This window comes from Palaemon carinicauda, chromosome 9 (genome assembly GCF_036898095.1).
Source record: "Palaemon carinicauda isolate YSFRI2023 chromosome 9, ASM3689809v2, whole genome shotgun sequence".
Classification (NCBI taxonomy): Eukaryota; Metazoa; Arthropoda; class Malacostraca; order Decapoda; family Palaemonidae; genus Palaemon; species Palaemon carinicauda.
In genome coordinates, this window is record NC_090733.1 from 119,299,258 (window position 1) to 119,325,686 (window position 26,429).

Below are 26,429 nucleotides of genomic sequence, written 5' to 3' on the forward strand. Positions count from 1 at the left end.
CTGCAGAAGAAATTTAGGGGAGAAAACGCTGGTCTCAGGTCTCAAGACCTTTTAAACGTAAAGTCCAGACCTATGCCAGACGTACGAAGTTAGAGTTCACAGTCATTGGGTTAGCTCTGACTCTCCTCAGTCATCAGTTGAATGCACTCCGCCTAAGAGGAGTAAGGTTCTGCCACAACAGAGCTCGACTGTTAAGGCTTTACCTCAGCCTACTGTAGTTTCTGCCGACCCCAAGTGGACTCTACTACAGTCCATGCAAGCACTGCTTTCGGACTTGATGCGTGAGTGTCGGGCTGAGAGTGTTGCGCCTCCGCCTCCGCCTACACTCCCTCCGCCTATGCTCGCTCCGCCTGATCGCAGTACCTCCTGCCAGGCGTACGATGTTGTGGACTCTACTACAGTCCATGCAAGCACAGCTTTCGGACTTGATGCGTGAGTGTCGGGCTGAGAGTGTTGCTCCTCCGCCTCCGCCTACACTCCCTCCGCCTACACTCGCTCCGCCTGATCGCAGTACCACCTGCCAGGCGTACGATGTTGTGGACTCTACTACAGTCCATGCAAGCACAGCTTTCGGACTTGATGCGTGAGTGTCGGGCTGAGAGTGTTGCTCCTCCGCCTCCGCCTACACTCCCTCCGCCTACGCTCGCTCTGCCTGATCGCAGTACCACCTGCCAGGCGTACGATGTTGAGCCACGTGCTGAGTTTGCTGTTCCCAGTGGTGTTCAGCCTCGGCCTTCCTTAAGGCAACCTTTACAATGGGATCAGGAGGATTATACCTCTCTTCCTCCGCCTCTACTTGCTGCTCCACCAGTGATGCAACACTCGGTTGAGGTACAACAACCTCTCCCGTCCATGAGTCAGTCTCCTCAGCTCTCGCTGCAGGAGCTCAACCCTCCACAAGGCAAGCACCACAACACCTTAGCCTTGCGCCTCAGGAGCCTCAGCTTGCGAGACATTTACCTTGTTCTGCGCAGCCTCTTCCTCATCGCGCTCCGCTCACACCACAGGAACTGGAACTTGCTACTCCGCTTCCGCCAACCGCTCAGCAAGCGCAACCCTTGGGTTCAACCACTCATGCTAGGAGTCAGCCTCCTCCACCCATGCGCCTTCCTTCTGCTTGTCTTTTATTCAGCCTTTGCAGACTGAGCTTCAGGTGTTCCCTCAACAGAGTCTTGAAGAGGAAACCACAACTATTGCTGTTCCAGCTCGTTCTGACTCTGCTGTTCAGCATACCTTACCTCCATTTTCAAACCATGGCAAAAATATGAATCATGAGTTATGAATGTAAGGTAAACATTATGTTGATTTTTAACCCCATGCAAGCATGCATAAAGCACTCTAGCACTGGTCATGGAATTTCTGAGAAATGTTAAACGCCATGCACACGCTCTGCTTTCCTTACAGCAGGCTCTGCTTACAGCAGGCTCTGCTTACTACATGCTCAGCATACAGCATGCTCTGCATTCAGCATGCTCTGCATACAACATGCTCTGCATACAGCATGCTCTGCTTTCAGCATGCTCTGCATACAACATGCTCTACATACAGCATGCTCTGCATACAGCATGCTCTGCATACAGCATACTCTGCATACATCATGCTCTGCATACCTTACCGCATGCTTCTCAGTCACACATCTTGGGTTGTTGCCAACTCACTAGACTGTCAAGCAGTTTCATAACGTTGCCTTCTAGTCTGCTGCTTTTGCACCAGTGAACCCTCACTCAGAGAACTTAGCTTTTCTAGGATAAGGTCCCTGTAGATGAGAAAGTTCTTTTCTCCCTCCTTCTGATATTCCCTTGAGGACTCTGTCATTTGGAGGGAGCCTTTAGCTGCATGACCTCTTATGGACTTTTATTTAAGCATAACATGCTTCCAGGGAAGGTTATGGTTCCACTTCAGTCGCTAATCCCGTCTGTTACCACACCTGCTCCCATAGACCTTGAGCTGTGTTGCATGACATGCAGTCCAAGCTTAGTCCTTGTTAGAGGATTTTTTGTTTACGGAGTCAATGTGTCACGGGGAAGACGTTCAACAACCAACAGAAGTGACTTGTTGTGACGCAGTGCGGCAACCTCAGCAACCCGTTAAGGAGTTGTCTGTACGACCCGGACAGTCTAGACAGATTCGGGTTGTCACTGTACTTCCTCGCTTGCCCATGATTGACAGTTCACAGACTGTGCAGCAGTATCATGATCTTGTGTCCGGCTCCGTCAGACGACTGGCTTTTAAGAGCTCCCACAAGTCGTCGCTGTCTGGAGATTTTCAAATGGACTATGGATCTGACCAAGGAACTGGGCCTCCTGGTCAATTTTGAGGAGTCTCAGCTCGTTCCATCCCAGACCATTGTCTCCTTGGGTATGGATCTTCAGAGTCGAGCTTTTCGGACTTTTCCGTCGGCCCCAAGGATCTTCCAAGCCCTAGAATGCATCCAGAGCATGCTGAGAAGGAACCGATGCTCAGTCAGGTAGTGGATGAGTCTAACAGGGACACTTTCATCGCTGGCCCTGTTCATCGTGTTAGGGAGACTCCACCTCCCCTCCCTTCAGTATCATCTAGCTGCTCACTGGATAAAGGACATGACGCTAGAGACGGTCTCAGTTCCTGTTTCCGAAGAGAGGAGGTCTTCTCTCGCGTGGTGTAAGAACAGCTTTCTTCTCAAGGAAGGCTACCTTTGGCTGTTCAGAAACACGACCGCCGTCTCCTCTCGGACGCATCAGACACGGGCTGGGGTGCGACTTTGGACGGACAAGAATGCTCGGGAACATGGAATCAGGAGCAAAGGACACTTCACATCATTTGCAAGAAGTTGTTGGCGGTTATTCTGGCCTTGATAAACTTCAAGTCCCTCCAGCTTAACAAAGTGGTGGAGGTGGACTCTGACAACACCACAGCCCTGGCTTACATCTTCAAGCAGGGAGGGACTCTTTCGTGGAAGTTGTTCTAGATCGCAAGGGACCTGCTCATCTGGTCTTTAGATCGAAAGCTAACGGGTAACGAGGTTCATTCAGGGCGGTATGAATGTCATGGCAGATCACCTCAGACGGAAGGGTCAGGTCATCCCCACAGAGTGGACCCTTCTCAAGAATGTTTGCAACAGACTTTGGGCCCTGTGGGGTCAGCCAACCATAGATCTGTTCACTACCTCGATAACCTAGAGACTCCTGTTGTATTGTTCTCCGATTCCAGACCCAGCAGCAGTTCACGTGGATGCTTTTCTGCTGGATTGGTTCCATCTCGACCTGTATGCATTCCCGCCTTTCAAGATTGTCAACAGAGTACTTCAGAAGTTCTCCTCTCACTAAGGGACACGGCTGACGTTGGTTGGCTCCGCTCTGGTCCGCGAGAGAATGGTTCTTAGAGGTACTGCAATGGCTGGTCGACCTTCCCAGGACTCTTCCTCTAGGAGTGAACCTTCTAAGTCTACCTCACGTAAAGAAGGTACACCCAATCCTCCACGCTCTTCGTCTGACTGCCTTCAGACTTTCGAAAGACTCTCTAGAGCTAGGGGCTTTTCGAAGGAGGCAGCCAGAGCGATTGCCAAAGCAAGGAGAACATCCACTCTCAGAATCTATCAGTCTCAATGGGAAGTCTTCCGTAGCTGGTACAAGACCAATGCAGTTTCCTCAACCAGTACCACTGTAACCCAGATTGCTGACTTCCTGTTATATCTAAGGAAAGTAAGATCCCTTTCAGCTCCTACGATCAAGGGTTACAGAAGTATGTTGGCAGCGGTTTTCCGCCACAGAGGCTTGGATCTTTCCACCAACAAAGATCTACAGGACCTCCCTAGGTCTTTTGAGACCTCAAAGGAACGTCGGTTGTCCACTCCAGGCTGGAATCTAGACGTGGTCCTAAGGTTCCTTATGTCATCAAGATTTGAACCTCTCCAATCAGCCTCTTTTTAGGACCTCACATTAAAAACTCTTTTCCTCGTGTGCTTGACAACAGCTAAAAGAGTAAGTGAGATCCACGCCTTCAGCAGGATCATTGTTTTCACATCTGAAACGGCTACATGTTCCTTGCAGCTCGGTTTTTGCTAAACGAGCTTCCTTCACGTCCTTGGCCTAAGTCGTTCGAGATCCCAAGCCTGTCCAACTTGGTGGGGAATGATCTGAAAAGAGTACTTTGCCCAGTTAGAGCTCTTAGGTACTATCTAAAAAGGTCTTAACCTTTACAAGGACAATCAGAAGCCTTATAGTGTGCTATCAAGAAACCTTCTTTTCCAAGTTCTAAGAACTCAGTTTCTTACTATTCAGGCTTCTGATTAGAGAAACACATTCTCGTCTGAAGGAAGAAGACCTTGCTTTGCTGAAGGTAAGGACACATGAAGTGGGAGCTGTGGCTACTTCAGTGGCCTTCAAACAGAACCATTCTCTGCAGAGTGTTATGGATGCAACCTATTGGAGAAGCAAGTCAGTGTTCGCATCATTCTATCTCAAAGATGTCCAGTCTCTTTACGAGTACTGCTACACCCTGGGACCATTCGTAGCAACGAATGCAGTAGTAGGCGAGGGCTCAGCCACTACATTCCCATAATCCCATAACCTTTTAACCTTTCTCTTGAATACTTTTTATGGGTTGTACGGTCGGCTAAGAAGCCTTCCACATCCTTGTTGATTTGGCGGGTGGTCAATTCTTTCTTGAGAAGCGCCGAGGTTAAAGGTTGTGATGAGGTCCTTTAGTATGGGTTGCAGCCCTGTATACTTTAGCACCTTTGAGTTGATTCAGCCTCCCAAGAGGAACGCTGCGCTCAGTAAGGAAGACGATCTTATTAAAGGCAGAGTAACGGTTCAAGTCGACTTCCTTACCAGGTACTTATTATTTCATTGTTATTGTGGATAACTGATTATATGAAATACGGGATACTTAGCTATCCTTTAGTCTTGTACACTGGTTTTTCACCCACCCCCCTGGGTGTGAATCAGCTACATGATTATCGGGTAAGTTTAATATTGAAAAATGTTATTTTTATTAGTAAAATAAATTTTTGAATATACTTACCCGATAATCATGATTTAATCGACCCTCCCTTCCTCCCCATAGAGAACCAGTGGACCGAGGAATAATTGAGGAGGTGTCAACAAGAAGTACTTGAGTACCTGGCCACAGGTGGCGCTGGTAAATACACCCCCTTCTAGTATTGTGATAGCTGGCGTATCCCTCCATAGAATTCTGTCGGGCAACGGAGTTGACAGCTACATGATTATCGGGTAAGTATATTCAAAAATTTATTTTACTAATAAAAATAACATTTTTCAAGTTTGGTATACCTTTAAAAATCTTTGGTTTACGACAACTCAAAGTAAGGGCAACCTCTATGACATTCAGGTAGTTCCTAGATGGATGCAAGCCATCATTTAGTGGGTGTATGATTTCAGTTAAGCTGAAACTCTGATGTTAGAATTTATAATTTTTCCCATTTTCCTATTGACAATAGTTGAAATTAGTTAATTGATCCTTGGGTGATCCTAGCCTTCAAAATTACTCTCAGAATCATAACTTTTGACTAGGGAGCAATGATGTGAAATGGCAACCTACTTATGTTGATGTTTTGTAGCGTAACTAACAAAAGAATAAACTTATAAAGAAACTGAAAATGGCATTAGAATACTATAAATAAAATAGTTATTGGATTTATTTTAGAAAAACCATAACTACCTTGGAGGCATTTTTCTTTATAACACTTATGTAGTGATTTGGTAGTTGACAATCTTTTCTTTACCCAGCTGATTCCTAAAATGGGATGTAAATGTTTATTTTACTTTCATGAGTAAGCAATTTTTTTTAACATGGAGGAAAATATTCATTTTAATAACCATTACTCTATCCTAATAACTTCTAATTTGTATGTAACTCTCATGCATATTGATTATATCCAGGTGAACTGAACGATTTTAATTAATGTCAAGGACAGTACTGTTTGATTCCAGATAATGTACAGTAATTGTAGTTCTCTTTGCTGATTTTTTTTTATTTGCTCCTAAATAACTTTTGTTTAAAGTCTTGAAACTGCTCATGATTAATTTGATTATCTGGTGGTTAAAGTTTTTTTCTGTAATGTTCCTTTATGAGGGCATGAAATTTTCTGTGGTTCTCATTTATCTTAAATTTTTTCTTTATAGGTGAAAAGAAGTAAACCAAAAAAGTCTGTGAAGAGAAAGAAGGATTCAATAGATGAAGATGATTTTGAATTGAAGAAGCAAAAGTTTTCTGATGAAGTGGTGGTTTATTTTGAACCACTGTCATACCAGGTGAGTTCAAGCTAAGAAACTGGTGGTGTAGAGTTACATTTATTTTTTTGCTCTCTAGTTCTAGGTGTTTTTCATTTTGGTGAATTATACTTTTAAGGCAGGTTATATTTCTCTCGTGTATTATAATCCTGTGAGACATCAAAGAGGTGGAGCTGGGGGGAGAGTGACTGCTCCCCGCACTCTAGTTTTGGGGTGTTTGAATGTGCGTGGATGTAGTACGATAGAGAGTTAAAGATGTGAGATTGGAAGTATGTTTAGGAATAGAAGGATGGATATATTGGCTTTGTGTGAGACAAAGATAAAAGGGGAATGTCTGGTGGAGTGTCTGGGATTGAAAGGGGAAGCGCAAGAGAAGGTATGGCTTTCTTGCTGAGTGAATGGATGACAGGTAAAGTAGTGGAATGGAAGGAGATATCATCTAAGTTAATGTGGGTAAGGGTTAGGTTGGGTAGGGAATGTTGGGCTTTTGTCAGCGCGTATGAGCCAAGTTGTGAGAAAAGTGAAGAAGAGCGGAATGAGTTCTGGAATAAATTAACTAGGTGTGTAGAAGGACTGGGTAGAAGGAATTATGTAGTTGTCATGGGTGACTTAAATGCTAGAGTGGGCGCTGGAGAGGTAGAAGGTGTCATTGGGAAGTATGGCGTACCAGGTGTAAATGAGAGTGGTGAGAGACTAGTAGATAATGTGTGTTGAGCAAGAGATGGTGATAAGTTCTAGCTTTTTCAAAAAGAAAGATAAAAACAAGTATACATGGGTAAGAGTGGCAAATGGAAGAGTGGTAGAAAGGGCATTAATGTATTATGTTTTGATAACAAAAAGAATGTTTGGAAGATTGGAAGACGTGCACGTGTTTAGGGGTATGTCTAACGGTATGTGTCTTATCATCTTTTGGTGGAAGGAAAATTAGTTGCAGCAAAAGAGTGGGGGAATAGAGTAGGTGGATGTAAAAGGGAGCTAGTGAGGGTTGAAGAGCTAATAAAACCAGGGGTAAAAAGTAAATATCAAGAAAAGTTGAAAATGGCATATGACGAAGTGAAAGTAAGAGAAACTGGTAATTTAGAGGAGGAGTGGAAGTTAGTAAAAGAAAATTTTGTTGGGATTGCAAGTGATGTGTGTGGCAAGAAGTTTGTTTGAGGCAGCATGAGGAAGGGCAGTGAATGGTGGAATGAAGGAGTGAAGGTAAAAGTGGAAGAGAAAAAGAGGGCTTTTGAAGAATGGCTGCAGAGTAATAGTGAAGAGAAGTATGAAAAATATAGAGAAAAATGTAGAACTAAAGTGCAAGGTAAGTGAGGCAAAGAGGGCAGCTGACCTGAGGTGGGGTCAGGGACTGGGACATTCATATGAAGAGAATAAGAAGTAGTTTTGGAAAGAAGTGAAGAGAGTAAGGAAGGCTGGTTCAAGAATTGAAGAGACAGTGAAAGATGGAAGTAGAAGGTTGTTAAAAGGAGAGGAGGCAAGGAAAAGGTGGGTGGAGTATTTTGAAAGTACTGAATGTTGAGGATAATAGGGAGGCAGATATAATTGCTGTTGCAGGTGTTGAGGTGCCAGTGATGGGAGATGAGAATGAGAAAGAGATTACAAGAGAGGAAGTGAGGAGAGCACTAGATGAAACGAGAGTAGGAAAAGCATCTGGTATGGATGGTGTGAGAGCTGACATGTTGAAGGAACGGGGTGTGATTGTACCTGAATGGTTGGTGAGATTTTTTAATGTGTGTTTTGTGTTGTCAATGGTACCAGTAGATTGGATTTGTGCATGTATTGTACCACTATATAAGGGTAAGGAAGATGTGCATGAGTGTTGTAATTCAAGAGGTATTAGTTTGTTGAGTGTAGTTGGAAAAGTGTATGGTAGAGTACTGATTAATAGGATTAAGGATAAAACAGAGAATGCAATCTTAGAAGTACAGGGTGGTTTTAGAAGAGGTAGGGGTTGTATGAATCAGATTTTTACAGTTAAGCAGATATGCGAGAAATATTTAGCAAAAGGTAAGGTGTATGTTGCGTTTATGGATCTGGAGAAAGCGTATGATAGAGTTGATAGGGAAGCAATGTGGAATGTGATGAGGTTATATGGAGTTGGTGGAAGGTTGTTGCAAGCAGTAAAAAGTTTCTACGAAGGTAATAAAGCATATGTTAGGATAGGAAATAAAGTGTGCGATTGGTTTCCGGTGAGAGTGGGGCTGAGACATGGATGTGTGATTTTCACCGTGGTTGTTTAACTTTTATGTTGATGGAGAGGTGAATGCTCGAGTGCTTGGAAGAGCATTGAAACTGGTAGACGAGAATGACCATGAATGGGAGGTAAATCAGTTGTTGTTTGCGGATGATACTGTACTGGTTGCAGACGCGGAAGAGAAGCTTGGCTGATTAGTGACAAAATTTGGAAGGGGGTGTGAGAGAAGGAAGTTGAGAGTTAATGTTGGTAAGAGTAAGGTTATGAGATGTACGAGAAGGGAAGGTGGTGCGAGGTTGAATGTCAGGTTGAATGGAGAGTTACTTGAGGAGGTGGATCAGTTTAAGTACTTGGGGTCTGTTGCAGCAAATGGTGGAGTGGAAGCAGATGTACGTCAGAGAGTGAATGAAGGATGCAAAGTGTTGGGGGCTGTTAAGAGAGTAGTAAAAAATCGAGGGTTGGGCATGAATGTAAAGAGAGTTCTGTATGAGAAAGTGATTGTACCAACTATGATGTATGAATTGGAGTTGTGGGGAATGAAAGTGACGGAGAGACAGAAATTGAATGTGTTTGAGATGAAGTGTCTAAGGATTATGGCTGGTGTATCTCGAGTAGATAGGGTTAGGAACGAAGTAGTGAGGGTGAGAACGGGTGTAAGAAATGAGTTAGCTAGAGTGGATATGAATGTGTTGAGGTGGTTTGGCCATATGGAGAGAATGGAAAATGGCTGTCTGCTAAGGAAGGTGATGAATGCAAGAGTTGATGGGAGAAGTACAAGAGGAAGGCCAAGTTTTGGGTGGATGGATGGAGTGAAGGAAGCTCTGGGTGATAGGAGGATAGATTTGAGAGAGGCATGAGAGCTAGAAATACTTATGAATGGCGAGTGATTGTGATGCAATTCCGGTAGGCCCTGCTGCTTCCTCCGGTTCCTTGGATGACCGTGGAGGTAGCAGCAGTAGGGGATTCAGCGTTATGAAGCGTCATCTGTGGTGGATAACGGGGGAGGGTGGTCTGTGGCACCCTAGCAGTACCTGCCGAACTCGGTTAAATCCCTTGCCAGGCTGGGAGGAACATAGAGAGGAGACGTTCCCTTTTTTGTTTCATTTGTTTGATGTCGGCTACCCCCCAAAATTGGGGAAGTGCCTTGGTATGTGTATAATGTATGTATTATTTTATTGTTATTCAAAGGCATACTACACTTAGTGTGATGTTGAAGGTGTGTAGATATCAAGTTTGCTTAATTTAGTGCTGATGTTGTTCATTTTAGACAAAGCAAAATCATTTATAATTGGAATAAACTTGAGAACTCTTACCTGTTTCAATAAGTTGATGGATCAGTTTATGTTTAATATACTAGTCTAAAGGACAGCTTTAATTTTTAGTAGCTAGCCACCATCTTTGTATTCCTTTTATGTATGATTTGAATCTTTCATATGCAAATGACTTTCCGTATGTCTTTAAGAGAGGAAGGAACTTATAATAATATTATCAGAGTTAAGGTGCTGTGTGATCTCCAAAGACTTTCTTCTAAAAGCCTAGAACAGGGAATCCAATTCAATACTTTTCATACTATACCCACATGACATGTGGTTTGGCCTAGAAAACAACCTTGTTGCATATGCAGATGATGCTACTCTTTTTGCATCAATTTCATCTCCTGAATGTAGATCTGGGGTTGGTGAATCCCTAAATAAAGATTTAGCTAAAATTAGTGCATGGTGCAATTTTTGGGGTATGAAGTTGAATCCTAACGAAACTCAAACTATGATTGTAAGTAGGTCAAGGATAGTGGTTCGTCAACATCCAGATCTCAGCATTGATAATGTTTCTTTGTGTGAGTCTTGACAGCAAATTTACTTTTGAGAAACACATTAGGTCTTCTTCTTCAATTGCAAAAAAAAATTGGCTTATTGGGAGTCTTTTAAGATTTTTTGTGATCAATCTATTCAGAAGTATTTTAATTCTTTGATTCTACCTTGTTTAGAGTATTTTTCTCCTTTCTGGTCTTCAGCTGCTGATTCTCATCTTAATTTGTTGGAGAGGAACTTACGGTCTATTAAATTTCTTATTCCTGATCTATATATTAATCTCTGGCACCGTCGTTCAGTTAGTTTATAATGCATGTTGGATAAGATTTTTTATAATTCTGACCATCTTTAACATCCAGATCTTCCCGGACAGGTCTCCTTTTTTGCTATTTACACCAACACTCCTAACTCCCATTTATCAGGTTTTGCCTCTTCTTGTAATGACGGTATTAAAATTATAATAATCATTAATTCTTCTTTTTTTTTTGTGTGTGTAAAATTTTACATGATGTTACTTTTCTTATTTCCATTGATTTACTGGAGGTTTAAAGGGGGAAATTTCAGATTGTTTTATAATTTTGTATTTTGCAGAATTTGCCACCTGGACTAGTCACCATCGGTTGCATACACAACATCACTAAATATGACTTAGGTGTGAGTCTTCCTTTTATGGTTTCTGGAAAGGTCCCAATCACACGAATAAGTCGGTCTTATACTGCTCTCCTGAAAAAGGTTAGAATACATTAATAGTTTTATCTTTCAGCTCCCGTTGCTTCTGTGGTTCTCTGCTTATTCATTTGATTTTATCCGTTAAAGTACATAAAACTGTCAACTAGAATATGGGGTCCATTCTTCAGGCAGTGCAGGGATTAAAATACAAGGGGAAGTTTTAGAATTTTTTATTGAATTTCCTTACTTGCCTGTCTCTGTCTGTTTGTCTTTCATACACTATCTCTACAAAAGTTGAAGATATAGAGACTCAAACCTGTCTCATTTAAGATTGCTTAGGATTTCTCTAACTCCTATCAGCTCTCGACTGCTTTCATTATCGGAGTGCTTGGGCTTATAGCATTATGCTTTTCCAACCTGTTGTAGCTCGGCTAATGATGTTGATAATTATTGTAAATTTTGCTCACTTTGTAATTTTACAGCCTTTTTTTTCAGTTGTCATGTTTACTTCTTGTAAAATAATTTGTCAGAACATAAATGAATGTGATCTATATAATGAAATACTATACAGTATTAGCTATTTTTATAATATTTTGTTAATTTCATTTAGGTAACTGAATCCAGTAATGCTGATGAAGGAGAAGATGAAATTTTTTCCTTGCAATCTCTCTTCAAGAAAGGTCAATATGTAGTCACAAAAGTGGAATCTGTTGAAAAAAGTGATCGTGGTCATAAAGGTGGGTATAGTAACTGACTTTTGAAATATTTTATATTTTTTATTCCTACGCAGGTACAAATTTATGAGTCATTTATATCGGTTACTCATAGTCTCATTTTCTACAACCAGACAATTGAGGAAAAAGGTTTGATTGCATCATGGTACAGTTGCTAAGTAACCACAGTGCATGTGGTACAAGGCGCCCACTCATGATGCTCTCTACTACATTCCTTGCCGAGAAGTTAAGATGACACATCCTCACTTCCTATATGATCTAACCGCATTAACTTTGCTTATCCTTATAGTATTTAGTGCTTGTGGCTTATGTGCTTTTCATTATTCACGGTCACTTGCGTTACCATTCATTATCTATGAGTTACAAGTGAGTGCTTTGTGGCTAGTGAGTCTCTTCGCTTGCGTTCTTGCCCCGGCTGTGACAGTTGTCCTTGTAGCATCCTCATGAGCTGGGTGGAGATCCACAGCTTGTTTGCCCCTCTTGCTAAAGCAAGAAATATTCAGTGGAATCACCATGTAAGTATTGTTGGGAGTGGCCATCCTTCCAGTGGGAAAGATATTATTCTCGTTGCAGGAAACTAAGTGAGGTAGCTCCTTTATCTTCTCCCAACAGTGGTTGATAGTGAATGCTTGTCTCTGCGACGAAGGTTTTTCCCTGATACTCTGTGCCAAGAGTCCACTGAAACTCCATCCACAAAGGGTGACAGCCATCGTAATTTTGATGGTGTCAATTTTGTATGGTGTGAGCTTGAGCCGGTACTTGTAGAGAATACCTTGGCTGCAGCTGCCACGAGCCCTAAGCTAGGTCCCAGTGCCTGATTATCATGTTTTGGACAGATCCCCCATGAGTGTTCAGTATGTGAAAGATGTTTAGGAGAAGATCTATCTGTTTTTGGAAGCAAGTCCAATTCGAGCGTCAAAAGCCTATTCACATTCCTGTTTGCGGAACCGTAGAGATGAGATGGCTTTTCCCCCTAGTTCTGAGGCTACCTTGTTGTTAGACTTTACCAGTCTCCAGCTCGTTCACAAGAGCTGGGCTTGCCTCGTATGCATATCGGACATAAGCAGCGATCTCTTCTTCAGAATCTCAAGGACTCTAGTAGCTTATGACGAAGATTGTTGGACCTCTTCAGTTGTGTCCACACCCCAAAGCTTGCCAAAGCCAAGCTATTCTTTTATTTTGTTCTCTTCTTCCAGGCCTGTCAGAACTGAGAAGTCGAGTAGGACAAAGCCAGAGTTAATTACTTTTCACAGGCTTGACGTTCAGCACAATAAGGCTGGACACGCCGTGTGCTTGATGATGTCACTCCACGCTCCATCTTCCCTCTGCGTGATGAAACTCCCTTTGTGTTGAGAAAGCCAGCAATAAAAATTTTTTGATTGTTCATAAACTAAATACAAACCCGAATTCTTTACTATAGGAGATATTCTAGCGCGAGCTGGAAAATATGGCAGAAAATCTTAACAAGGTCGTTAACGACCGGGCCGGTAGTTATCCCCCTGTTGTGGGTGGGGGACTGCCGGTCAGTAGCTACTGAGTACCTTCAATCGAATTCTAGCCGTCGCAGTGGTAACACCGCTGCTCCCGCTTTTGTTTGACTGGCAGACTAGCCTTTCTTTAAGTGTGTTTTTTTCATTAACTTTTTCTTTTTTCTCTTTAATTAGATGTGATGTCCTCTAATTTGAGAAAGTGTCCCAGGATTCCTCCGAAATCTTGTGGCACATTTATGTCTCCACCAGAGGTGGCTCCTCATTCCCTATGCCCTTCATGCAGAGGTCATACGTGTACTGAAGACTCCCCCTGCCAAGTATGTAAGGAATGGTCGCCTACGCAGTGGGATAAGTTCATGAAGAGGAAGAAGAAGAAATCCAAGAAGGATTCGTTACCTCCAGGTTCGCCGTCGAAAAGTAAGGAGTCTCGGGCCTCTTCTTCTGTCCCTCGATCTCTTCCTTCAGACTTCAGACTCTTCCTTGCCTCCTTCCTCCGGGGGGAAGTCAAAGAAGAGCGGCATCATTGACTTAACACCCATTCCCCCGGGGCAGGCGAATCAAGTTGCCCCCCCACTGGGATAGTTTCGTCTGTCATCGGAAATAATTCTATTACCGCTTCTATTCCAGATAACGTGCGAGCGGTATGGCCTGCCCTTGGACTTCATGGTTCTCCTTCGGTGGAGGTGTGGAATCAGTTCCTCGCAGGCACAGTTTTACCTCAGGTCCCATCTGTTTAGGAACCCTCGGGAGTTCCGGACCTCGCCGATATCCTGTCAGCTCAATCGGCGGCCACTGAAGTGTCAGCGGAGGTAATAACGTCAGCTCCTGGGAGCCTACTTCGCTCCTCGCTTGCATTACGACGAAACAACATCGCAAGCGTGATCATCGTGATTCCCCCTCCTCCTTCTCCTCCTCCTTCTCCTCCTCCTCCTCCTCCTCGTCGTATTCGTCCTCCTTAGAGAATAGGAGAGAGAGAGAGAAGAGGAAAAGGAGAGCTCGCTCTCCTTCTCCAAGACGTTCTTGTCGGAGAGAGAGGCGACATAGGAAGAGGCGTCATCGTTCTCGTTCTTCCTCGCCTTCTGTCTCTTCACGAAATGTCTCGCCGATACACGATAAGCGCTCTCGTCACAAACATAGGGGGAATATTTCCTCGCGCTATCGTTCAGCTTCGCGATCGTCTTCCTCTCGCAGGGAATCATCTAGGCGCTATAAGAAGAGCTCTACGAAACGTTCCCGCTCTTCTACACGAGAGTTCTCTCAAGCGCAATAAGCGCTCCCGTTGGGGCGAGGTTAAATCTGATCGTCCCCAGAGCGCAACCAAGGGAAGAGAACACTCTGAGCACGATTCTTCTCCTTCACATTCCTTCACGAGGAGCTCAGCTCGCGCTGTGAAGGCGAGAGAGAACACTTCTTCTCGCCGTCGCTTAGTATCATGAGAGAGAGAGAGCGCTCCCGTATGTCAAACTTCCGAGCGCGCAAGTCTCGGGACATATCCGCGCGAGGTCATTCTCCGCGCCCTCGCGTTTCAGACAGAACAGCACCCATTCCCGTACTTTCTAATGAATTACGAAATATGGGCTTCGCGAGAACTTCGCAAGAAGACACAGGGGTTCAGCCCTTCTCCTCTTCGGCTGAGAACAGAGGTGAAAGGCCAGGCCGCCGATCAACGCATTCTATTATTGAGAGAGTACCGTTAATTCGGTCGCCTTCGCCTAAACCTTCAACTTCCAGGCAGGATCTTGCGCGCGCGGTGCCATCAACCAGCGCTCAGCCCTCCTCTGGATTGTCGGCAATAGAGTATATTACCTCGCCGTTACCTTCAGACATTCGGGCTTCTACCACCCTCCCTCACGAGGAATTAGCGCTACCTGAGGATTCCTCGGAGGAACTACCATCAAAAGACTTAGAGTCCGCCTATCTGAGGGCTCTAAGAACGATGTGTAATATCTCAGGTCTCGGAGATTTACACCTGTCGCCTCGTCATACCGACGCTCCAGCTTTAGACAGACTATGTCGTCCTCCACCTAACCCTAAGACCAGAATCGAACTTCCCTGGTTTATTCACACTGCAGGCCGTCTGAGGAAGGTCTCGCAGGCAGTCTCGGGGGAAACGAATTCCTTGAAGTCTCAAGGATCCCATAAGATGCTGCAGTTTCCTTTTTCGAGGCAAAGGCGTTTTTACAAGGTCAGAGACGCCAACCCTTCGCCTCTGACACTTGATCCCCACACAGCAAGGCTGAGACCTGGCTGCTCTGCAGAGAGACTCTCTTCCCTTCCAGTCTCCTTTACCGCAGCAGAAGCCTCGACAATGGAAGCAGCGTCAATGTCTCTTCTAGAGGCACTATCCTGGTTTGACACATGGTCTGGCACAGTGGGCTACCTTGCAAGTCACGAAGACCTTTCAAACCAAAATTCCATGCAGTCTCTGCAGGAAGTCCTGGCTGCTGGGGCCAAGACAATGGACTTTCTAACTGCTACGGCTGCAATGATGTGGGGCAACTGGATTCTCAAAAGGAGGGAATCGGTAGTCTCCAGACTGCATTATTATTATTATTATTATTACTTGCTAAGCTACAACCCTAGTTGGAAAAGCAGGATGCTATAAGCCCAGGGGCTCCAACAGGGAAAGTAGCTCAGTGAGGAAAGGAAACAAGGAAAAATAAAATATTTCAAGAAGAGCAACAATATTAAAATAAATATAACTTTATAAACTATAAAAAATTTTAACAAAAAAAGAGGAAGAGAAATAAGATACAAGATAAAACAGTGTGTCTGAGTGTACCCTCAAGCAAGAGAACTCTAACCCAAGACGGTGGAAGACCATGGTACAGAGGCTATGGCACTACCCAAGATTAGAGAACAATGGTTTGATTTTGGAGTGTCCTTCTCCTAGAAGAGCTGCTTACCATAGCTAAAGAGTCTCTTCTACCCTAACAAAGTGGAAAGAAGCCACTGAACAATTACAGTGTATTAAGAAAAATTGTTTGGTAATCTCAGTGTTGTCAGGTGTATGAGGACAGAGGAGAATATGTAAGAAATAGAACCAGACTATTCGGTGTTTGTGTAGGCAAAGAGAAAATGAACCGTAACCAGAGAGAAGGATCCAGTATAGTACTGTCTGGCCAGTCAAAAGACCCCATAACTCTCTGGTGGTAGTACTTCATAGGAGCATCGGAAAATCTGAGAAATCTGATTTGAGGAACTCTGATCTCCTACAACCTCTCCTCTCTAGACAAGCAGTCTCCTCCACCTTAGAGACTTGGAGGAAGGAGACGCAGGACACTGCAATGCAAAAGGCTGCTTCCTTTCGTCCAATGCAACAGCAGCCAACTCCACAACCCAAGGCAACAACCGCATCTCCACTGCCAGCCAAGAACCCCAGCCGCCCCTCTTTTACACCCAAACCTATGGGCAGAGGAAAGTCGGCTCCTCCTAAGACTAAAGGCAGAGGGAGGAACCCTAGACAGAAATAGGGTCTCGACTCCCCCCTCGCAATGCGTAGTGGGGTGCTTGCAGGGGAGTTGGAGGAGTTGGAAAACTATGGGGGCCATGCAGTGGACCATAGGGTGCTTCGTTGGGGATACTGCATTCCCTTCATAGACTCTCCTCCTCCTCTAATTCCCCCCGATCTCGTCCTCCCAAGTCCCTCGGGATCCCGGAAAACAGCAAGCCCTAGCTCGAGAGATACAGAGCATGCTTCTAAAAGACGCCATTCAAGAGGTCTCCGACTCTTTCCCGGTGTTTTTCAGTCGCCTCTTTCTGGTAGAGAAAGCCTCGGGAGGTTGGAGACCAGTAATAGATCTTTCGACTCTGAACTAGTTCGTGAAGCAGACTCCATTCAAAATGGAGACAGCGGCTTTCGTCACCCAAGCAGTACGCCCAGGAGACTTCATGGCATCTGTAGACTTGAGAAATGCTTATTTCCAAGTGCCAATCCATCGCACATCTCGGAAATTCCTACGCTTCCTGGCTCAGGGTCGAATCTTCGAGTTCAAAGTCCTGTGCTTCGGCCTCTCGACTGCCCCACAGGTCTTTACGAAGATCTTCGAACTCGTATCTTCGTGGGCGCACAAACATGTAATTCGTCTGCTAAGATATCTGGACGATTGGCTACTCCTAGCCTCGTCCAAGGAGCTAGCTCTAGATCATCTGAGAAGACTTCCGTGTCTTTGCAAGGATCTGGGGATCCTTATAAACGCAGAGAAGTCTTGCTTAACTCTGACCCAAGTCTGGAACTATCTGGGTATGTCCATCAACACCCAGGCAGGGAGAGTGTTTCCCTCGGAAGACAGGCTTCGGAGACTGGATCAGTCCATCACCCATCTCTTGTCTCCACTACCACCTTCAGCCAAGTCGTGGCAGTGTCTTCTGGGCCATCTTGCCTCTCTGGAGAAACTAGTTCCAGGCGGGAGATCGAGAATCAGAAGTCTCCAATGGCATCTGAAGACCCATTGGTCTCAAAAGTCAGATTCCCCATTCTTGGCAGTGGAGGTCCCAAGTCAGGTGCTACAAGATCTTCATTGGTGGTCGACCAGAGAGAACACCCAAAAGGGCATTCCCCTCCAAAACCCGAGTCCGAAGTTAAAACTCTTTTCGGACGCGTCGCTACGGGGATGGGGTTCCAAATTAGCATCAGGAGTTTGGTCTCCGGTAGAGAAGTCTCTCCATATAGACCACCTAGTATTATTAGCTGCCTGAAAAGGCCTAAAATTCTTTCTAGAAGATCTACACGGACGAGAGGTGGTTCTGATGAGCGACAACTCCACAGCCGTCTCGTACATCAACAAACAAGGGGGTACTCTGGCAAGAGACCTCTGTCTGTTAGCAGTCCAGATCTGCCAGTGGGCAGAAAGCCACAACATTTCTCTTTCAGCCAGGTTTATTCCGGGCCGGAGAAACATCGTGGTGGATCAGCTGAGCAGGCATCACCAAGTGCTGAGTGGAGAATGGTCTTTGGATCCTCGAGTAGCGAAGACAGTAATAGCTTTGTGGGGTTTACCCACAATAGACCTATTCGCCACCTTTCTGAATGCGAAGCTTCCCCGCTACGGGGCCCCAGTTCCAGACCATCAGGCAGCGATCCAGGACGCCCTCCAACACTCCTGGGACAACCTGGACGCTTATGCCTTCCCTCCCTTTTGCCTGCACAGAAAGGTGATCAACAAAATCATTATCTCTCAGGACTGCAAGATAACACTAATAGCTCCGGCTTGGCCAAGCAGAGAGTGGTATGCAGATCTCCTTTCCCTGCTGGTCCAAGTGCTGAGTTCCTGTCTCCAGAACCCCGTCTGTTGACGCAGCCACACAGTGGTATCCCCCACGGGAGAATCCACTTCCTGAAACTTCACGCCTGGAGGCTGTCCAGTCTCTCCTCAGAAGCAGAGGCTTTTCAGGAAAGGTGGCTGAACACATGTCCAGGCACCTGCGCCAATCTTCCTCAAACCTCTACCAAGCAAAATGGAGAGTGTTTGCAGCTTGGTGTAGAAGGTGAGGCGTGTCTCCACTCGATCCCTCTCTTCCTTTAGTGGCAGACTTCCCAGTTTACCTCAGGGAGGAGAAACTCCTTTCAGTCTCGGCAATTAAGGGCTATCGTTCAGCCTTAAGCCTCATCTGCAGACTGAGAGGAGTTGACCTTTCCACCTCAGAAGATATCACCTTGTTGATTCGAGGTTTTGATCTCCACCACCTTGGGACGTGTCCCTGGTCTTACGCTCCTTAAAGGGGTCTCCATATGAGCCCTTAAATAAGGCATCTGATTTCTTCCTCACCCTTAAGACCGTCTTCCTAGTAGCTCTGGCCTCGGCATAAAGGGTTAGTGAACTTCACGGTCTATCCTACGAAGTCACCCATACTAGAGGATGGGGGAAAGTCTCTCTCAACTTCGTGCCAAGTTTTGTGGCCAAAACCCAGAATCCTTCATCTGCCAATGAGAGGTTTAGAGAATTTCAATTTTCCAGCCTCAATAGGGCAACTCAGGATACTGACCAATTGCTACTGTGCCCGGTCAGGGCGCTAAGGAAATACCTGAAGCGCACCAGACCTTTCAGACCACGCCTCCGTCATCTCTTCCTCAGTACCAAGAAGGTTAAGAAGAGAATCTCTTGCATCACCATCTCTTTCTGGCTCAAAAAAGTTATTGCGAGAGCCATTCACGGAGACCCTGAGGCAGCTCAACCCAAAGCCCATCAAGTTAGGGGAGTAGCTGCCTTGCTGGCATTTAAGAAGAATTTCTCAGTCTCCCAAGTCTTAAGAGCTGGAGTCTGGAAGCGCCAATCTACATTCACCACTCACTATTTATCAGAAGTGACACATAGGTCTCTAAACACCTTTTCTATAAGACCTATTGTGGCAGGTCAGCAGGTGCGGTAACTACCTTTACGCCCTTTCAGGGGACAGTAGCCATTGATCGAGGATTCTGAGTTACACTAGGTTTTAGAAGAACATCCATCTATCTTCTGCTCTTTCTTCTTCCTCCCATCTGGGTAGCCTAGTCTGTGAACAGTTTCGGCTGGACTCAACAATGGAAATAAGGTATGAAACTCATCTGACTCCTATCACAGGGTATAAGTTATACTCGTAGTCACGAGGGTTCCCCTTTTCAAGGTCAGGGGAACTCTTTGTATGAAAGGGTCCTGGTATTACTCCCGACCCTCTTCATGCTGAAACTTTGGTTTCTACATATTTACAAACCTTCAGTCATGCTGGATTTGGGGATCTACAAAGGAAGTTAATGGGAGATTGTTCATTAATAGAGTCTAGTCTGAGGACTATCTTCTCTAGGTATAGAGAACCCTTCGTCCACCCTGACTTCAAGACTAAGTCTTCTATAGTAAAGAATGAGGGTTTGTATTTAGTGTAGGAACAAATGACAAACTTATAACAGAGTTTGTATTTTTCCTAACATACAAACCCGAATTCTTTACTCAAATCTTCCCTCCGTCACTGCCCCCTAATGTAGTCCTAGCTAGAATCCGATTGTAGGTACTCAGTAGCTACCGGCCAGCAGTCCCCCACCCCCAACAGGGGGATAACTACCGGCCCGGTCGTTAACGACCTTGTTGAGGTTTTCTGCCGTATTTTCCAGCTCGTGCTAGAATATCTCCTATAGTAAAGAATTCGGGTTTGTATGTTAGGAAAAATACAAACTGTTATAAGTTTGTCATATTTTTAGTGTTTCGTATTAAACTTGTATGTGATCTTCCAGTAAATGAAGTTGATCATATTTGTTTACAACAGTGATTGACATACTGAGGCTGAGTTTCCTTCATTGTGATTAGTAGTTTTTATTTCCGCTGCAGTAACGGATTTATAGATTTTTGGTTTCAAGTTTAAGATTGTTGTCAATTAAGGGTTTTTATTTGATGGAAAAACTATGTATTGTGTGCTGCAAAATTGCAAGAGTCCACATTGGCCAAAAAGGCCTCACCTTCTTAAAACAACCAACCAAAATATTGTCTGCAATGACTTAGTAGGATAGCTTACTTTAAGTATAATCATTGTTGATAGAGACTTTAAGTACTGTTAAACTAATAAGTTGAAATACCTGGTATGTACTATACTGTACGGTACTTGAAAACGTAAGATGAGAGATTTTATAATAAGAGACTAAAACAAAATGAAGGTTTTGGTATTATAGTATTGCCTTTCTTATGCTGTAACTAGTCATTCTATCTAATTTTATGCTCAAAATGAATTATATTTCCCTTTATTTTGTAGTATGGTACTCATTTGATTTTTTAATTCTAGTAACTCTCAGTTTGATGCCTCAAGAAGTGAACTTCGGCATTGCAGCTTCCAAACTTCGAAAAGGTTTATTGTTGCAATGTATTGTAGCAAGCATTGAGGACAATGGATATGTTATGGAAACGGGTATTTCAAATGTGAAAGTGGCGTTTTTGAACAGAGCAAAAGCTGTAGGTGCAGGTAAGCAGTGAAATTTTTTTCGCATCTATGTTATATTGCTGCATTGTAGTTTACAGTAATCCATTGTTCATTCCCATATGCTGATACAAATGGGTTACAAATGTAGTGTGAATGATATGCAGTTAATATAGCCTATACTAGTAACATGAAAATTGTAGCCCAATCATGCTAATCTAAGTGAATTCGCATTAGATTAAACTTATAGCATCCTCAGAAATGAAACAACACCAGTTAATGCATAATTTATGTGAAATTCTCTCTCTCTCTCTCTCTCTCTCTCTCTCTCTCTCTCTCTCTCTCTCTCTCTCTCTCTCTCATGTCTTCTTTTATATTATACTTTCAGGATGCATTATATTGGATGTTGTGTGACATTTTACCAGTTTAGCTATTGGTTATCTCAGGGTATGGGTATCAAAGTACGGTGTATGCCTTTGCCTGATATGTTTTTCATTTATTTGTACAGGAATTGTGGGTGTTGGGAGTGTAGTATGGTGCATTGTTACCAAGGTGAAGACCAGTGAGGAAGAGACTTCTTTGCATCTAAAGCTGAGTGCGATTCCTAATGAAGTGAAGGAAGCCTGTGTTGATGTTGTAGATACTGACGACTTTTCTTTGCTTCTGCCTGGAACAGCCATCTCTACAACTGTCACTACTGTAAGAAAGTTTAGACCTTTTTTGTAGGTTATAAATTGACATTTCTGAAATTATCACTACTATAAGTGCTTGTTATTTGCAGTCTCATTATTTCAATAATTCTATGCAATATCTGAAAAAATAATGCAATGATATGTATGGTATACTTATGAAAAGGATAACAAATATTTTCTGATTCTGTGAAGTGGTGAAGTTGAGTACTGTGCAGGCTTTCAGATATTACCTGGTCCCAGTGGTCCTCATTGTTTTATGATATTGTTGCTGACTGGATTTTTAATGCACTTAATTTGTGTACAGTATGTATGTTAACTGCAGAATTAATATATATAATTTGGAACTGTTCATCCCCTGCGATACATTGTGTTCTTCATATCTTTTAACTATTCAAGTAAGGTGTATGGATACACATTATTGCATTTCCGGTAATTGGTTCAGAGTGATATTTCAGACCTTAGCTGGTCTTTTAAACCCTAACCTAGCTCCTCAAGTGGTAACTAATACAGTATTTCTAATACACCATTCAGTAAGAGTTCTGGTGGTACACAGTATCTCCCAGGTTCGAGAACTTCTTGTAGAGAGACAAATTCTTTACTTACTTTTGCCTTTCTGTGGTAAAATCATTACACCTGCATTTTTAGCTACTGTTAGATACCTAGAATTTGCAAGACAAAATACTGAGGTGCCAATCTGGATCCTTGTAGCCCTCCCCTCAATAAAGTAAGTGCATCTAAACCTCTACTTATCCCTTATATGCCGAGATGTTATTCTTCTCGTGAAATAAGTACTCTTTACGACTCTTGTTTTTTTGTGGCCGGGCAAGTCTTATGATTTCCTTGGGCCAATTGTTTTCTCTGTATAAAGATTCGCTTAATAAAATGGGACTGAATCTTATTGGAATAGCTGTGCACTTGGTTGCTTACAAGTTCGGCCAATAGCCCATCTCATACTTTTCTCCTATGGGGCTTGAATGAGTCTCTTTATCACTTACTCGTAAGTCTCTGTACGTAGTAAATAGTGTGGTCATTCTGAAAAGTTTCGTAATTTTTATTAAATAGATTATCAAAACGATGGTAAATTATTTAATAAAGCCTAATAAGGTACTTAATGTACATAGTTTTTGCTGAGATATATAAATTATTGCAAATTCAGAGTAAAGCTGGTAATTCAAGTTCCTATTTAATGTTAAAGACTTTATCCTTCTAGATGAATTGTTACCAGTCTAGTCCTGGATTAAGACCTCTTTCCTTCCTTTTCCCCATCAGCAAGGAACTTACAGATTATTATAACAATGATCTTAATGATATTCTTTTGATTCTTTTGGTGTATGTTGTATTAAAATATATACTATATATGATGAGTTTGAAAGTTAATCTATTTAACGGCAACTTTAAGGTGCCAGTAACCTAAAGGAGCTAAATTATTATAAGACTGAAAGTCTGTTGCCATATTTTTCATTTCCTCTCATTAGAAATGGTTGTAAGCTTTTTATGGGAAATTGTGTATACTGGATAAACTATAGACATTACAGGTGTTGTCCTTAATATGCTATATGAGACTTGAATTTCAATTTTTCCTCTGTCCAAAAGTGCAATTTAATTTCTTGGTAAAAGTTAGTTCACAGAAACTCGCCAAGAATTGTATCCAGATTTTATAAAATTAAAGTTCTAGATATCAGATATAAATCATATCTCTTAATTTTTGCATTTTAGTGGCATTTCAATAACCTGTCTCGATGGTGTTCTGTGGACATGATCTTGAAGAATCCTGGCTTTCTTATGAAGATTATTGGGCTTTAGCTCCTATAACAACACTGTAGCCTTAAAATTTTTAGTTGAATTGGTTTATAGATTTTTTTTTAATATTTCAAATACAGGGTTATTGTTAGAAAACCAATATTTAGTACAATTCTTAGAATTGTATCTTCAGATGGTTTCCATTAAATCTAAACAAACTTCTGACACTGGTATATAATTTCAGTATACTGTACTGGTGTCCCATTGTATCTATTTGCACATTATTGTTGTTTCTGGAATAAGTCTACAACTTGTATCTAGGGCCTGCTTTTGTAAAAGCATTTTCTGGTTTAGTGAATGCTTACATATGGAATCTCACATAAGTGTAAAAAGATGTACTATTTGTTAACTTTAGACATTAACCAGGGTATTAGAAAAAGATCAGGTATGAGGACTATAAATTTTGTAAAAGATTTATAACAAGAATATTGTCTTTGTTATACCTTTGACAGTACTTTTTATAATTATAGGTTGATAAAAGATGTATGAAGCTACTCTTGGCTGAATCTGATGGCATTGTGGGTCCACATCATCTCCAGTCATCTTTAGAACAACTTAGCGATTATGACGTCGGTCAAAAGGTCAAGGCACGGGTGATGTATATAACTCCACTTTCTAGAGTAGTTCATCTAACCCTGCAGCAGCTGACCTTCACTGAGAGGTAATGCTTTTGTTTTGCTCATCCAAATATTCTGTTATGCCTATAAAAATTTATAATGGAAATGTTATGTTAGTACTGTACATACAAACCTATGTTTTACATGAGTTTCATCTTGTGACAAAATAAATAGTTTATATTGCTTAGGTAATAGCAAAATATAGTGTGTGTACAGTGATAAACAAGATCTATTGAAACATACGAAATGTGAAATTAATCCAATTAATTAAGGAAATCCAGTTATGTTGTCTTGTATATTTTAAGAAATTAGTTATGATAAAAATCTTTACTGTAGAATAAATATATGATGTCTGTTATACATGGGTGGGAGTCTAGATATAAATTATCTTTATGGAAGTGTCATGACAATGTTTGGTAAGTCTGATGCCTATTAACTTTGCAGTTTTGTGTCAGTTGCTTGAAAGTTATCCTTATTCCATTGTACATTTACGAAAGACCTGCATTAGTACCTTTGTTAGCCAATCTGAAGAAATTTAAAGTGAACTTCTGTAAAAATATCATTCAATCGTAGTTTTATGGCAAACTTTTATAGATGGATTGTATCACTTTAGAAACTAGTGTTAACATCAAACTCTTCAATGAGATCCAATACACTTAGTGTTAAGTTTCCTATGGTTAAAATTTTCATTATGCTGAAGAATATTAAAACATTATGCCAGAAAACAAGTTGCATGCGTTAAGTTTCCGTAGAGATAGAATCTTCAAAATTCTCAGGTCTACTTTTGGTTCTGCTAGAAGTAAAGGACTGTGATTAGATTGCATTCAGTAATGAGTAAATTGGAAATTTCTATGTATGAGATGTGAATTGACAGGTGTAAAAAGTTTGGAAAATTATGAAAGCTTATTGAAAGTGGAATTTAAAGATTGCCATAGATATTTATATGTATATTTGTGATGTAGTTATACTTTATTTGAAAGAAAATTTTGAGTAAGAGACTTTCGGAACAAGAAAATCGAGATAGAAGAATTTTTACCCTTACACTATAGCCATTATTAGTGTTATGGTATAATCCAGTCTTCAAGCCTCTTTCTGTGAACCATTTGGAAATCAATATGCACTATAATCATTTCATTCATACAGTTGAAATATAGAACATTTATACCTGTAAAATTAATTCCTGGTACATTAGTGGAGATGTTGAACACTTTTCCTGTAAAGGCTAGAATAGGAAATCCATGACACCATGATATTGTCTTCCTACCCTAGAGCAAGTATATCAACGTGTAAGGCACAGACTCATTTTATATAAGGAACATCCACAGGTTCAGACTCTATTGAACCCTTTATGGCACTTCTAATGCTAAATACCTCTGCTAACTTACTACATGTCACCCACTGAGAATCATTACTAAGGCTGAATACAATGATTACCTGGGCATTTGTTTATGCCTTGCAACCATCTATTCAACCCAAGAAGTATGTTTCAGTTGTGTCCCATTCCCTTCATGAGTCTAGGGAGGTAGTCTTAGGGACCATACAACACCTTCAAAACCCATTTTCTGGGGTGGTCCCCAAGGACTAGTACCAGAGTGTATAAAGGTGAACTCATGTATTACATGGTCAAGTTACCTATAACCTATTCAGGACCAGTCACACTGGCCTTTCTAATAGGGTAAAGAACTAACTAATTAGGATCTAAGGGAACTTTTTATCTGCCAATAAGTGATTCTTCTTATTTTAAAGGATGAAAGGTTTGTATGCTTGTAGGAACAAAACAAATTTGAAAAGTAATTTCCACTTTTCCTTGCTGTCATTGTACTGTATTGTATGAGAAGAGTTGGAAGACTGAGGCCTACATGGCTTAGGACTATGAAGCATCAAGTAGGAGAGGATGAATTGAGCTGATGATAGAGACGACTGTCGAAATCTATACAAGGCCCTTTGGGTCAATAGGCGTAGGAGGAGTTGATGATGATGATACTGTACAAACTTGAGCACATTAAAGTTAAACTTCCCAACTCAACCACCTTCTTAGTCCTCAGCTGAAGGTCGTAAGTGAGGAATCTTTGACAGGGGGTTGGTGAGGCTACTTGTCCGTGCTCACTACTTGTTGTTAACTACCACATAAACAATTTCAACAGCCGTTCCATATCCACTGAAGATAGTTCCTTATTTTGAAGGACTTGGATTTTATAACTAGGAAAAATACCCATTACTTTTAAAATAATTTTTTTTTCTAATTATAAAAAGTGAAATTTGGACCGAGTTTTCTGAAGCTAACATTTGTGCTTAGCTACAAGCTAACATTATA

At 42.3% G+C, this 26,429-nt stretch overlaps 1 protein-coding gene across 1 annotated transcript in view; it reads left to right on the forward strand.

Annotated features, from left to right (window-relative positions):
* Window positions 1-26,429, forward strand: part of LOC137647106 (protein RRP5 homolog) — a 64,930-nt gene that overhangs the window by 8,410 nt on the left and 30,091 nt on the right. The window contains exons 3-8 of the mRNA XM_068380338.1: window positions 6,126-6,254; window positions 10,827-10,967; window positions 11,515-11,641; window positions 20,875-21,051; window positions 21,515-21,705; window positions 23,969-24,159. Of these exons, the coding sequence (XP_068236439.1) occupies window positions 6,126-6,254; window positions 10,827-10,967; window positions 11,515-11,641; window positions 20,875-21,051; window positions 21,515-21,705; window positions 23,969-24,159 (956 nt within the window). The remainder of the gene's footprint in view (window positions 1-6,125; window positions 6,255-10,826; window positions 10,968-11,514; window positions 11,642-20,874; window positions 21,052-21,514; window positions 21,706-23,968; window positions 24,160-26,429) is intronic.